The 15,610-nt window shown below is 46.4% G+C and overlaps 1 protein-coding gene across 12 annotated transcripts in view; it reads right to left on the bottom strand.

Annotated features, from left to right (window-relative positions):
* The window catches only part of THAP5 (THAP domain containing 5), a 49,119-nt gene that overhangs the window by 8,909 nt on the left and 24,600 nt on the right, over positions 1 to 15,610 (bottom strand). For 9 of the 12 annotated variants that reach the window (XM_029615000.1, XM_029614994.1, XM_029614992.1 and 6 more), the window contains one exon: positions 5,103 to 5,295. The exons of the other annotated variants lie outside the window; for them this stretch is intronic. In XM_029615000.1, coding sequence (XP_029470860.1) covers positions 5,103 to 5,249 — 147 coding nt within the window. In that variant the 5' untranslated portion in view covers positions 5,250 to 5,295. The remainder of the gene's footprint in view (positions 1 to 5,102; positions 5,296 to 15,610) is intronic. 12 annotated transcript variants of the gene reach the window in all.

Genomic DNA, 15,610 nt, shown 5'->3' with positions numbered 1-15,610 from the left:
TGGAGGGCCACAATCCCCCAAAAAATATCCGGGGGGCACGCCTCGGGAACAGGGGAGCAGATTAACAGCTCGTGAACGCGGCCCTCGTCGCAGCGGCTCGATGTCTCATGACGCCAGTGCAGAATTCTTTGGAACTCGTTCCAGTGTTTCTGGAGCACCAAGGACTGCCAATACTGTGCGGAACAGTGTCGATGGCAGTGGTGATGTTGCTTGGCCCAAGCATTGTCCAGCATAGAGAAGGATAGCACCAATGTGCTGGATGGCGTTGGTGGCGGCCGGTCACCATGTCAGTGACAGTGCATGCCACGGTGCTCGGCCCGGTCTTTCCCCAGCGCCGAGATGGATGCCCTTGCTGTCTTGGATGGTGACTGATGACGGACTGTCAGCATGCCTTCACTGCTCGTGGAACTATATAGTGTCGTAGGCTAATACAGGGCTTTAATAAGAACCCAAAGCATGGAGCACTGTGTTCAGGCGAGGGCATTACGTGGCGATGCTATGTCGGTATTGATGGCGGCCGAAGCGGCCTCGAGAGTATCGTCAAAATATATATGAAAAAACATCGATGACTTGGCCAGAGCAATGATGACAGTGACGGAAGCACTGACAGTATCGGCGTAGGTATCTATGGGAACGATGTGGCATCGAATAATCAAAAAAACATCGTTGGCATTGGAAAAATGATACCGGCATCAATCGAGTCGATGACCGCATCGATAGGAACGAAGACACAGATGGAAACGACGCGGGCAGAGGGCATCAATGTATGTAGGCGGGTGCCAACGGCATCGACAGCATGGCCATGGGCGTCGACTGTATCGACTGGCACAAATGGCATCCACTTTGGCATGGACCTGGGCATCGATGCCCATCGATGGAATGGACCTGGGCATCGATGGAAATGACCCTGGCATCAATGGAAGTGCCCCGGGTATGGATGGCACTGACGAGACAAGGTGTACGTCGATGGCATCCATCCGGGCAATGATGGCACCAATGAAACCCAGGGAAAAATCAGTGCCATGGATGAAAAACATGGATGGCACTGATAGAAGCGATGCAGGGACTGATGGCATCAGTGTACTGCGGGGGGAGGGGTACAGATGGCATCTAAGAATCCAGGACGGTCTGAAGGGGGTACCGACTGTAGCAATGGGGGCATAGACTGCGCGAGGGTACCAAGGAAATCGAAGGACCTGAATAGACAGAGGCCCTGGCGGCAACGGAAACCATGGAAGTCCCTGTCCCACTAGTGCTAATAACCAGGCAGAGTGTCACTCGCAGGCTGTGTGTGGCTAACTGAAAACATAGGGAGAGGGAAGGCCGCAGTCGGTTGGCAGGCCAGTGAGGTGACAGGAACCGACCGAAAAACAGGGCATAGTACTCACCGAGCGAATAAATGTACGTGAAGGGTGACCCATGCAGGGAAAAAGTGTTTGAGAAGTAAAAGTTTAAGTGTTTCTGTGCGGAAAAAATGTTTGAATTTCTCATAGAGCTCCTAACCGCTATGCTTACTGCAGAGCGGAAAAAAAAGTCTGAGGGAGACACCTGTGGCTCACAGGGATAATTGCAGGCTGAGCATGCTCAGTGCACTCAGTGTGCCAGTGTCAGTCAAAGCTTTGTAGAAACTTTGACAGAAAAGTTTTCCGAACAGGGCTCCATCCTGTGATGTCACCCATATGTGAGGACTACCATCCTGCTTGTCCTGTGAGAAAACTATATAACAAGGCCGAGATTGCAATGGCTGTTGCTTTCTGGTAGCTCCTGAGAAGAATGGCTGTAAATTAACATAAGAACATAAGAAAATGCCATACTGGGTCAGACCAAGGGTCCATCAAGCCCAGCATCCTGTTTCCAACAGTGGCCAATCCAGGGCATAAGAACCTGGTAAGTACCCAAAAACTAAGTCTATTCCATGTTACCATTGCTAGTGGCAGTGGCTATTCTCTAAGTGAACTTAATAGCAGGTAATGGACTTCTCCATTACCTGCTAAGTAGATTCCATGCTACTGATGCCAGTAATAGCAGTGGCTATTCCCTAAGTCAAATTGATTATCCAAACCTTTTTTAAACCCAGCTATACTAACTGCACTAACCACATCCTATGGCAGCAAATTCCAGAGCTTAATTGTACGTTGAGTGAAAAATAATTTTCTCAGATTAGTTTTAAATTTGCTACTTGCTAACTTCATGGAGTGTCCATAGTCCTATTACCCGAAACAGTAAATAACCAATTCATATTTACCCATTCTAGACCTCTCATGATTTTAAAAGACCTCTATCATATCCCCCCCCCCTCAGTCTTTTCCAAGCTGAACAGCCCTAACCTTTCTAGCCTTTCTTCATAGGGGAGCTGTTCCATCCCCTTTATCATTTAGATTGCCCTTCTCTGTACCTTCTCCACTAAAACTATTTCTTTTTTGAGATGCAGTGACCAGAACTGTACACAGTACTCAAGGTGCAGTCTTCACCATGGAGCGATAGAGGCATTATGATATTTTCCATTTTATTCACCATTCCCTTCCTAATAATTCCTAGCATTATGCTTGCTTTTTTGACTGCCGCAGTACACTGAGCCAATTTCAATGTATTATCCACTATGATGCCTACTTCTTTTTCCTGGGTGGTAGTTCCTAATATGGAATCTAACATCGTGTAACTACAGCATGAGTTATTTTTCCCTATATAAATTACCTTGCACTTGTCCACATTAAAATTTCATCTGCCATTTGGTTGCCCAATCTTTCAGTCTCGCAAGGTCCTTCTGCAATTTATCGCAATCTGCTACTCTGAATAAATTTTGTATCATCTGCAAATTTGATTACCTCACTCGTCATATTCCTTTTTAGATCATTTATAAATATGTTGTGGCCCCATCTTTAATAAGTTCTGACCAAAAGGAGCTCCCAGCATCACTTACCTCCACCATGTAAGACTCACCAGCTGTGAATTTGTCCAGGAGCTGTTGGCTCCCTTATAGGGAGGTTTGAAACCTCTCCCCTCTGTACATCCTTAACTGTGGGGAAAGGTCACCTAATCTGAGGGATGCTGGATACAATGCATAAGAACATGAGTCACAAAGCTGTTGCATCCTGACACATAGTCTGGAAAGAGAGACTATAGAAAATAAGACTGTTTAAACATGGACAATCTTTCATCATGGGGGTCCCTGAACATTTTGCTTTCCTCCACCAAATGTGGTTTTGAAAGATGAGGGCAACTCCTTCTCATGGTGCTCCAACTCCCTATCCTTCTCTTTCCTGGGAAGGGAATATAGATCCCTCGAAGTATGAGCCACCTTAAGGCAGGAATCAGGCGTCCCATCTCCAACAATCCAATGTAGTGGAAAGCAATTGGTGGGGAGGGGGCCTTTGAGCACCTAAGAATGTAGGATCCTCCTACAGTGACTCTCGCTGCTCCTCCGAGAGATAAAAGAAATCATACCCCATAATTAAGGGTCACCAGCTCCTATCTCCTGAACAGTCCCCGCTTCTAAGAAGACATGACGATCTCTTCCTCTTCTTATCCTGCTGACTCCCTTGAACTGTCCCCAGCCAGAGCAGCACTCTAGTATCCCATATGTTGCCAAGGTCAACCTGAGGTTCTTCCATATGGGAATATGAATAATGGCTGGGAAGTGCTCAAGAAGGAATCTGAAAGCCACGGTCCAAGCAGAACGACCCTGGGAATTTTTTTTCTGGCAGTCATTTTCAGCCCCACGAGCTTAGAGTCTGATTTACTAAAGCTTTGCTCCCATTCTGTGACTATGGGAAAAATCCTTAGAAAATGAGGCCCTTAATTTGGTCTTAAAAGGCCCTCTAGGAAGCCTCATTTGTGTAGAAAGGAAGAAAGCCAGTTTTACAGGTTGTTCCCTTGATCACTCCATTAACAGAGAGGGCAAGAGAACTCCAACATGCTTGGAGATCACTTGCTGCAATAATTCCATAGTCAACTGGAGCTGTGTACATTCTGCCACGCCTGAGGGTAAATCTGTAGCCCCCACAGAACTTCTCTGTTCGAATATCAGAAAGAAAGGTTGCCAAAACGGGTGCACTGCCTTACTCTGTGTGTACCACAGCACTGCCTTCTCTTATAGGATCCAGGGCTTAAACTGGAGAACCCACCCAGTATTGCTTTTGGCAGCATGGCAACCTTCTATAGATCACACACTCCTGCCTGCATATGCCTGATCACAAAGCATGCAGAATGCACCAGCTGACATGCTGAACTACCATGACCCCTCACCTCCCTTCCCCCCATCCCCCTTTTGAGAAATCAGAAGTTAGCAAAGGGAAGGAGGGGAGGATGATCACCTGCAGCTTCCTGACAGAGTCCAAATCCTGCACAGTGCCATAGGAGATTGGGAGACAGTCCAGGGAAAGAGGTGTTGTGCTGTAAGCCTTTTTTCATCTTTTTAGTATCATGCTCTACCTAGGGAAATCAGCCCGAAGACTGTTGACCTAGGAACCTTGTCTGTAGCTCCTGCTGCCAGACTCACCAAGGGAACAAAGTCACTATGGACCACTTGGTGTATGACCCACTGATGCGGGAACTCAGATCCCATATAAATTGGTTTCCAAGGGGGGAAAGGAAGAATCAGTCTCACAGGATCATAATCTGGACCATCTCCAGGACTCAGCCTACACTCCACTGGCAATTTGGGCCTAAAGCCATCCCAGGAGCAGCCTACTCCTAGCTACAGTTCAGTCCACATGTCTGCACCATTTGCTGGGGACAGGGAAATACAGAAGAGCTGAAAGCACAGTGAATGAAGTCTGCTTTGACCTTTTTTTCTGTCTCCATTTGCTGGCAGGATGACATAACCCACTTGCCTGGACTTATCAGATATGGACAATAAGGAATGGTATGATATATTTAAACATACAAATTAAGTTGAACTATCAAATGATGTTTGTCAAAAATTTTCAGCTGCAAGCAGCAGAAACCTCCACTCTTACACCTGAAACTTTTAGATACATGCAGCCCATTATACATATATTTTGTATAGATTTTTTAACCTTTCACTTCACTACAACAAGCCTTTGTAGTGGGTATGTGATGTTATATTTGATTTGTGGAAGATTACTATTTTGATACTTTACCTTAAATTCCTGTGTTGCACAGAAAACAGTTGGTATAGCATTTGGTTTCAAATATGTAATTCCCCATCGTACATCAAAAGAGTCAGGAGTAAAATGGTCGCTGCATAAGTAATGATGCTTAGAAGGAACCCATGAGCCACGTTTCATATTCCGCAACCATTTCTCAAGTCTCTGTGTGTCATGGAGTGGAAACCTTGCCAAATGTAAAAGAATGACATTAGTAAGCAAGTTATCTATAGACCATCTAACCCCGAAAGTCTGCTTAATACAGCTTTCAAATTCAATTGTAACTCCTGCTCTTTGGTAGTATAAATAGATCTTATTTAAAAGCCTTCATGCTTAACTCTGAAGGATAATCCAAGTAACACGTACACAGCACCCCTAAATGTAATTCAATTACTAAGGCAACCTGTGGCCAAGACCACCACTCTGGACCTTTCTCAGTATCAAAGATGTTATAACAGTCACCTTTTCTAAACTGTTCAGTCGTAGCTGTACAGCATTTATATATTACCTTATTATAGTGAGCAGAACATACCTAATCCAAGTTAAACAACTGATTTGTTTGCATATAACCACCACATTACAAACCACAGTTAATCTCAATGTCATATCTTGCCAATTAATTTTCATAAATCCCACCATTCCCTTTCTTCCCCGGTCCTCCACTTTGCCTCCCCTAAAGAGTATCTACAGCTGTTAACCACGGTTGCTTTTTTATTATTGTTATTATTATTATTAATAAAAAAAGCTGAACTGCTTCTCCATACTGGCAGTGTGTGAGTGCAATGTGTACATAAAATAGGAATGGGTTCCTCTAGCTGCTCTTCTGAATTTTTTTCTGTTGCATTAATACCAAGACTAGACAACAGAAATCCCAATAATCCTGTACTCCAACCAAAAATAGACAAACACCAGGATAGGAGAAAATAATAATTAGAAAAGCGCAGTCTTTAAATAGTGTTCAATATATATCTCGGGAAGCCAGTGTAAGACCACCTTTGAGGTGGTTACCCGGTCTACCCCTACTGAAGAGATATATTGAACACTATTTAAAGACTGAGCTTTTCTAGTTATTGCCTCCTTTCCTGGTGTTTGTCTATTTTTAGCATTGATACCAAGCACACACAGGAAAAGACAGGTTGTGTGTGCAAAGTTCTTCTTGAGAATTAGAAGAAAATCCTGCACTACCATATCTCCTTCTCCACCTTACATAATGCATATTTATGAAGGTTATCAACATGTATGTTACAAGTGTTAATGCAGCAGAGTTAATGTTAATACATCCAGCTTTAAACAAATACCAATACTTCTAATAAGCAGATGCAAATGTATGGAAATATCCTCATTATGACATAATATATTATGTCAGAGCAAATATATCAATACAGTATAACATACAAAATAATGTAATAATGCAAATGTGCTTTACAACTGACAGCAATGAGCATGCTAGTGATTCAATGGATGCAGAAGAGCCCTAGGGTTCAATTCCTGGCTGTGGTCTTCCTATCTCAAGGGATAGCTGGGGATGCTGCAAAAGTAGTGTTCACAGCCTTTAAGGAGGGTTGATGGATGTCAGTTATTTAATGGCAACCCTGATTCTCTAAATTTTGAGCCCATGATTGTGGGGCTCTAGAAGAAACCTTGATGCAAAGCCCCTGGCCTAGGACAGTTGCTGCTATATAAAATGGTGCCGGTACACTGGTAAGTGGAATGAAGTTATCAACTTGGGTAAGAATTTGGGGTTGGTACAGGGTACCACTTTGTCATGAAAAAACTGAAGATAAGGTGAATAGTGCACCAGTGTTTGTAGCTCACCAATGAGACATGCTGAGGTGACAGCTACCAAGAAAGGCACTTTCTGTGTAAGGAATTTAAAAGGTGCAGATTCCATTGGTTCTAACATAGACTCTATGAGTTGTCGGAGGACTGGATTTAAGTTCCAAGGTGTGGCTGGATGAGTGATCAGTAGACAAATTTTCCACGGTTCTTTTATGAACTAGGCTACCAGCGGAAGCGTAGCTACAGAATTATTGATTCGGTCATGGTAGACTGCAATGGTGCTAAGGTGAACGCTTACTGAAGATGTTGCTAAACCCTGAGTAGAGAGATGGTGTAAGTATAATACTAATGATTTGTGGTTGCATAATCAGGGGTCTAGACTACTAGCCTGACACCACAAAGTAAATTGGCACCATTTGAATGCATAATTGTGGCACGTAGGTTTCCTTGCTGCAAGAAGAATATCTTCTACTTCTAAAGGCAGTTGTCACACTCTAATCATTGAGCGTTCAACATCCATGCAGTGAAATGAAGAGATTCTGGGATAAGGTGTAAGAGCCTTCTTCTTGTGTTAGAAGTGTGGGGGCCACTGCCCAGTGGTATTGGTGGATGTGACAACAGTTCTATCAAATACACGTACCAAATCTGTCGGGACATGCCAAGGCAATCAATATCATGTGAGCCTAGTCTCTGATCATCTTCTGGATCATTATGCCAATTAGTGGGAAGGATGGAAGAGCATACATGAGATTGCGCACCCAATCGAGCAGAAAAAAAATCTTGTGAGATCCACTAAGGACTCCATCGGATTGAGCAAAATCTGTCTACTTTCTTTTTTTTGTCCGACACAAAGAGGTCTGTGGTTGGGTAACCCCATTGCCGGAAAATCCAGATGGCTGTGGAGAGTCCGATGGATCATTCATGTGGAGTAAATATTTTGCTGAGTTTGTCCACTTGTGTTCTTTATGCTGGGTACATGCACTGCTTGTAGGGAAGCCCGATGATTGAGTGCCCACTGCCAAATATGCAGTATTTCTAAGCATAGTACCCAGGAACCTGTGCCCCCTTGTTTGCTGACACAGAACATGGCAACTTGGTTGTCTTTCTGGATCAGTATGCTTTTGTGTTGAAGGATATGTGTAAAGGCCTGAAGAGCATATCTTACTGCATGAAGTTCTAGTCGGATGATGTGGAACAGACACTCGAACACTGGTGTGAAAACACATGCGCTCCCTAGCCCAGTGTGGATGTATCCGTTGTTAGTATTTGATAGGGTTTTGGGGAGAAATCCACCCCCATCATTAGGTTGGGCGAACATAGCCATTAGGACAGCTCTGTTTTCATTACTTGTGAGATCACAACTGTGTGGGAAAATGATTGCCTTCATTGATCCCATTGGACTCAGAGTCCCCATTTTAAGTGGTGCATGCGTAGTCTTGAGTGAGGTACAATGTGTATCGCCACCGCCATATACCCTAGCGCCACAAGAACTTGATGAGACATTGCCCATGATCGGCTAAATACGGTGGATATGAAGAGACAAAGGCTTAGAATTCTTTCTGAGGGGAGGTATGCCTTGGCTTTTCTGTATTTAGTAATGCCCCAATGAAGTAGAGCAACTGAGTTGGAATTGCATGGGATTTTGGGAAATTTATGAGAAAACCCAGGTCCTGGAGAAGCTGGATACATTTTTTGAAGGGATAGTTGTGCTGCTGCCCAAATTGGTGCTGTAATTAACTAACTGTCCAAGTAAGGGAAAAATTTGATCCCTAGGTGTCGCAGATGTGGTGCAAAAATCACTAGGCACTTTGTGAAGACTAGTGGAGCTTTCGAGACTCCAAAAGAGAGTACCTTGTATAGGTAGTGGCTGTCACTCACCTGGAAATGTAAGTATTTCCAGCAAGATGGATGAATCAGGGTATGTGCATATGCATTTTGGAGATGCAGTAAACACACCCAATCTCCTTTCTGGAGAAAGAGTAAGATTGTGCTGAGGAAGTACATCTTGAATTTTTCCTTCCGAAGGTGGATGATCAGTTGTCAGAGGTCTAGGATTGGTCAGAAGCCTCCTGACTTCTTGGGAATGATGAAATAATCGGTAGTAGTACCCCAACTCCCTCTGTGATTGGCCTGGTGGATAAGGAAACCTTATATTTCCATTTGAAGTTCATGCTTTCGATGTAAACAGTCACCAAATGAGGTAGTTGTGGAAGGTGAGATGGTATCCTCATTGCACAATGAAAAGAACCTACTGGTCCTTTGTGATGGATTACCACATGGATGGGAAGACTATATCCTGTCCCCCACAGGAATTCGCTTCTTCAGGGCCAGCAATCTTTGTAGTGTCTTTCCACGGCTCGCTTGTTGCGAGAAACGCATCACAATTCCACAAAGGCCAGCATGAGAGGCCGAGAAAATTCTAAGGCGTAACCTTCATCACCTCCAACACCCAGCGATTGGAGGTGATCCTGGCCCACTCCTCATAAAATTGGGACAACCTGCCCCCAGCCATCCCGTCCGAGGAGTGGGCGGGCCTGATTTCATTGGGCAGGCTTCTCAGTTCTGGTTCCCTGACCGAAGCAAGTCAACTGGAGCCACGAAAGGACTGTGTACGGGAAGAGGTCTGTCTGGAACCAGAGGGTGGAACACTCCTCCCCGACCTGCTTTTTCGGAAATCCCAAAAACGGGATCAAGGACTGAATGATTTTCTATAGGGCTTTCTATCTTCCAGCAGTTTATTGCCCTTGGAATCCCCCAGAGATTTCATCAGCTGATCCAAACCCCCTCCAAACAGCAACTTCCCTGGAAAAGGCAGACTGCACAGTTGTGAATTGGAGGAAGCAGCCACTGCCCAAGTGCGGAGCCATAGGAGTCACTGAGCTGCCACCGAGGAGACCATAGTCTGGGCCACAGAACGCACCAAGTCATATAAGGCATCCGCCACATATGCTACCACTGCCTCCAGACGAGCTGCCTAAGGAGCTGACAAAGTCCCAGAAGACCATGGGTCCTGCGGTTTTTGAATCCAACATAAACAAGCTCTTTGCATCATGCTGGTACACACCGCTGCCCGAAGTCCTAAGGAGGATACCTTGAACACCCACTTCAGATGCAGCTCCAGCTTGCGGTCCTGCACATCTCTGAGAGCAGCTGCTCCTGCCACTGGAACGGTCATCTTCTTGGTCACTGCTGATACAGCCGCATCCACCTTAGGTACCCTGAGGCGTTCTAAATGTTCCTCCATTAGCAGGTAGAGTTTTTGCATTGCCCAGCCGACCTTAAGCCCTGCCTCCGGGGATTCCCACTCTCGGCTGATGAGCTTTTGAATTTTCTTTGGGATGGGAAAAGCACTAGGTGGACCCCGGAGACCGTCCAGGACTGGGTTCGCTCCCTCACTGACGGAATCGTCCAGTGAGGGTCTCACCCCCAATTCCTCAAGCACCAGGGGAATAAGGGGGCGCAATTCCTCCCTCTTAAACAGCTGGACTACGCAGGGGTCGTCCCCCTCTGCACTAGGTTCTACCGGATCCTGATTGTCGTTGCCCTATCTACATCTGGAGGGACCTCACCCTGATGTGCGGGGGGGGGGGGGGGGGGGGGGGGGGGGCGCAGAGAGGGGTTGTTCCCCTGCTGGTCGACTGCATCCGCTAGATCCTCCCTAGCAAAGTTGCCCGGGATGGACGACTGACAGTTCACAGATAGGGGACGCTTTGAGGTTCCCACGCTCCCATCCTGGGCTCTGCGCTTCGCGAGCTTCCGAGCCAGAAATGCTTCATGCATGAGTAGCACAAATTCCGGTGAAAATCCCCCCGGTCCCATCACTGCTAGAATTAGTGTCCGTGTCTCTTGATTCCTCTGGTCTCGGAATCCGTGCAGTGGGGGACAGCGGGGGAGGGTCATCCTGGGACACATTTTCTACAGGGTGCACAGTGGGGGCTGGGCTCCTTCTGTTAGACCCACCCACCAAGCCCCTGCGTGCAGACTTTTTAGGTTTGGCCCTCTTGTCTGAGGCCCCTTCCCCACCCAGTGCACAGTCTAGGCACAGTGACAGATGTCTAAATAAGCTGACCATACCCCGCAAGCCTTACAGGGTTCCACCAGAGGAGTTTCTGCATGTTCCTCCTGCAAAAAGGGGCATATAACTCCTCCCCTGGAAGAAAACAGGTGCTGCCACCCAGCCCTGGTGACTCCTATCAAAAACGCCGCAAAAAAATCGGCCCCAGGAACACTGGGGAGCCGGTGGTAAAAGTGAGGCAGGGAGCCTAAAAACATCCTTGGAGGTTCTTACCAGGGCTGAAACACTCTCCCCTCCTCTTCAGGGGTCTGCCTGGCTCTGCACCACCAGGCAGACTGATTTATCCCAGGAGCCGCGGTGAACAGGGAACTAGGAGCTATGTATGTGTGTGTTAAAAAAAAAAAAACACAAAACCCCAAAAAAACAAAACCCATAACTTCTAGTAATAAAAAAAAATAAAGCCTAAGTTAAGAATAGAAAAAAAATCCCCAAAGGGACTACTTCCCTGTACTGCAGACACTGAGGGGGAGCCTTTGGGTCGCTGAGGGAGCCAGTCCCTTGGCTATCAGGGGACCCAGAACCACATGGGCTAGCACCGCCAGGGGTAACCTGGCTCTACCTGAGGGATAGCCCAGACACTGAACCTAGCACCTCAGGGAGCAAGAAAATTCCGTCTCACATAGAGCTGCAGGTATACATGACCACCATCTGCTGGAGTCAGAGAAATACTAATGAGCTGCAGGTGGCACACTTGGGATACCAGTGCCTCGAAGCTTTGCGCTCTGACTCCATCTGCTGGTAGTAGTACATAGCCAGATCAGTCCAGACTAGTAGGGTAGGTACAGGAAATGAGTACAACGCCCTGTCTTCTGGCCACTCCTGCACCAAGGCATCGATCCCCAATGACTTCGGATCTCTCCTGCGACTGAATAATTGCAAAAAGCTTTTGCACTGCAAGAAGTTGTCAACAAGTCTAGAAACAGGATACCCCAGCGATCCAGAATGAGCTGAAACACCTCGTTTAATAGCGCCCATTCTCCTGGGTCCAAGCTTTCCCTGCTGAGAAAGTCTGTTCTTATTTTGTCTTTTCCCACTATATGCGAGGCTAAGATCATCTAGAGATGTAGTTCAGCCTATTCTGTAAGTTGATCTATCTCCTGCGACACTTGTCTCTTGGTTCCACCCTGACGAATTTATGTAAGACACAGTCGTTGCATTGTCCGACATTATCCGGACTGCTTGACCCTGCAGCCTGTCACCGAATTGCAAACATGCAACCCTAACTGCCCTGGCTTCTAAATAATTGATGTTCCAGAGAGACTCTTCTGCATCCCAGTGCCCTTGCGCTTTCAGCTCCCGACAGTGAGCTCCCCACTCATGGAGGCTTGCATCTGTCATCAGTACTAGCCAGTCTGGTGGTGCCAGGGAAATTCCCTTCCTTAGATGATCCAGTTGTAACCACCACTGGAGTCTGAAGTCTCCATCAGCAGGTGGAGCCGAACCAAACAGTCTAGAAACTGCGAATTCCACCGAAAAAACAGGGATTGCAGAAAAGGATGCATATGCACTCTTGTCCACAGTACCACTTTTCTAGGGTTGCCGCCATGAAACCAAGTACCTGCAGGTAGGACCATACGGTCAGGTACAGAGTGTTTATCAATAGACGTAGCTGTGCCATCAACTTCTGAATATGAGCTTCCAGAAGGAATACCTTGCCCTGCTTTGTGACGAACTGAACCCCAAGGTATGCCAATGACTGAGCAGACTGCTCTTGGCCAGGTGCACTACCCAGCCGAACTCCTGCCATAGGAAGATCACCTTGTGTTCACCAGGTGGCTCCCTTCCAGTGACTTGGCTCGAATCAGTCAGTCATCCAAATACGGGTGTACTAGGATCCATTCCTCTCTCAATTCTGCCACAACTACCACCATTACCTTGGAAAGGGTGCTGGAAGCTGTGGCCAGACCAGAAGGCAATGCCTGAAACTGATAATGGCGTCCCAAAACTGCGAACTGCAGAAGGTGTTGATACTCTAGTCGAATGGGAACGTGAACATATGCTTTGGACAGTTCCAAAGAGGTCAGAAATTCCCCCAACTGTATGGCCATTATAACAGAGCGCAAAATCTCCATACGAAAATGAGTCACCTGCAGATGACAGTTGACAACTTTGAGATCTAGGATGGGACAAAAGGATCCCTCTTTCTTGGGCACAATGAAATAAATTGAATATTGCCCTGTATTTTCTTGCGACATGGGCACTGGAACCACAGCCCTCGGACTGAGGAGCCTTGCCAATGTATCCTACACTGCCTGCTTCTTCTGCGGGGGAGTGGCAAAGAGAGACCATGAATACGTTCTGAGGAATAATGCAAAACTCTAACGCATATCCTTCTTGTATAGTCTCCAGGACCCAATGATCCGATGTGATCTCGACCCACCTCTGAAAAGGGGGACACCTTTGTCCCTGCATCTCCTGTTTCTGGGAGTGGATTGGCAAATCTTCATTGGGAGGCTCGGGAGTATCCATTTCCTGAGCCCATGCCCCTTCTGGGCTGTCTGGGACGAAAGGACTGAGACCTACCAAAAGACAGAGTCTTCTGAAAGGTTGTTCCCCTTCAGGGTCAAAAACACTTGGTACCTTTAGCGTGACCTCTCATGCCAAAGCAGCGTGGCATCTGCCTCTTATCCTCCGGTAATTCACTCCACTAACTGGCCAGTTTCTCCAACTCACTCCCAAAAAGAGCGAGCCTTTAAAGGGCAATTTCGTGAGTTTAGCCTTGGAGACTGCATCGGTTGACCAATTCCTCAGCCATAACTGACACCTGACCGCTATTACCAAAGACACCCCTCTGGCTGAGGTGCAGACAAAAATCGGAGTCTGCATCTACCAAGAAGGCGGCCACTGGCTCCATAACTGCCAATCCAGAGTCATCAACCTTCTTGAAAGAGAAGTAACCAAGAGCGAGCCATCAGGGAACAAGAACCTACTTGCAAAGACATTGCCACTGATTCAAATGACTAAGTCATTTGAATGACTTAATTCTTCTTTTTAATCCTATCATTTTAATCCATTTTAATCCTTCTATCACTTTAATCCGTTTTAATCCTTCTATCATTCGCTTGGAGACTGCACATACAAGTGTATCCACCTTTGGAAAACAAACACTCTCTCACCACCGGATCCAGAAGGTACAAGCCTTCCAAAACCCAAACTCCTTTTGAAATTAGCCTCTGGGGCGCCCCACTCAAAGATCAATCAATTCTTGAATGGCCTCCATCACAGGGGGAAAAAAAAACCAAAACAAAACATGAGGCTTTAAGCAGAGAAACCAAAATGGGATTTTTCTTTGGCTCAGAAAAGGAATCTGCCCCAGATACTCCCAGAATTTTCAAGGTCTGGGAAATCAGGGCTGGCAATTCATCTCCATGGAAGAACCGTAGCATAGTCCTATATGATTCTAATCCTGGAGGAATTTCACCATCCTCAAAAGTGTCAGGATCAGTTTCATCATCCATGCCATCCGGATCTCTATTAGGCAGTCCAGCTGCTGCTCTAGGAGTACTCTAGCACTTAACAGTAGGTCCAGGCAAGGTTTGCACCTGCAAATCTGTCCTGGGAGCATTGGAAGAGGCTGAGAATTGCATCTAAAGAAAGGATTGGAATCCCTGGAAATTCTATCCATGAAAATGTAGAAGTATCCAGACCAGGAGGTACCTGAGGCATACTCACTGAGCTGCCTTCCTTGCTGAAGAACCAGTTAGGGGAGTTCCAAAATCAGGCACCCCACTTGAAATGTCTTTACCCAGACCTACATCTGGCTGGGAAGAACCAGGCTTAGTGAAATCAGAGGAAGATAGTTCTCCCTGAGCCTCCAAAGTGTGCTGGCACAGGTCGGCGGGCACTCCTGGTTGAGATGCCCGAATGTGACAGGCAGTGCAAAGAGAAAGGCGTTTACATTTCTTAGATATAGGCGCCATTAGACCAGCAGCACGCTGATCAGCAGTCAGAGGCGTGCATCTAGGTTTTGGTTTTGTTTGTTTTTTAGGATGTCCTAAAAATTCTGTGTCCCCAAAAATTAGACTTCTAAAACCTAGGCATCTCACACCTAGGTGCCCAAGACTTAGGCATCCTTAGGATAGGCGCCATAAAAAACTTAAGCGCACAGCAACGCTCAACTTCTGTGCATAGGTAAATGGATGAACAAAGTAGAAGACTGGTCACCTTAGATGTAAAGATTCCTTTATTTAAAATAATAACTTTGTTTGCCTCCTGGCTTTATTAGACCGTCTACCATTTTGTTTCTTTGGACCAGATAAGCAGATGGCCACTTAAGGCGCCACTTAACTTGGACACACAGACCACTAGGCCTGCCTATGCATCCAAAAGCTGGATGCACAACTTGGACGCTTAGCTAGAAGCACACACCGAACCGATAATCTTGTACAGTGCAGCCTAAAGAAAGCATGTGAAATGCTGTTGAGGCCCACCATGTTGCGCGCAGCAAAAAAGCCTCAGAGTAAGGCCTAGCCTATAGAGGCTGCCCATGTCCCTAGACCTCTCACCAAGCGGGAAGAATGTCGGAATGGCGCACCAAGCACGGAGGTGGGGGGAGGAGAGGAAGGAGGAAGCCCTACACCAAAAAATCCTCTTCTTCTGTCTCTATTTTTTTAAACTTACCTGAGCTCAGCCTTACCTGGCTGAATAC

This window comes from Rhinatrema bivittatum, chromosome 9, assembly GCF_901001135.1.
Source record: "Rhinatrema bivittatum chromosome 9, aRhiBiv1.1, whole genome shotgun sequence".
NCBI lineage: Eukaryota > Metazoa > Chordata > Amphibia > Gymnophiona > Rhinatrematidae > Rhinatrema > Rhinatrema bivittatum.
Note: the sequence above shows the minus strand (reverse complement) of the source record. Positions and strands in the feature narration are given on the sequence as shown.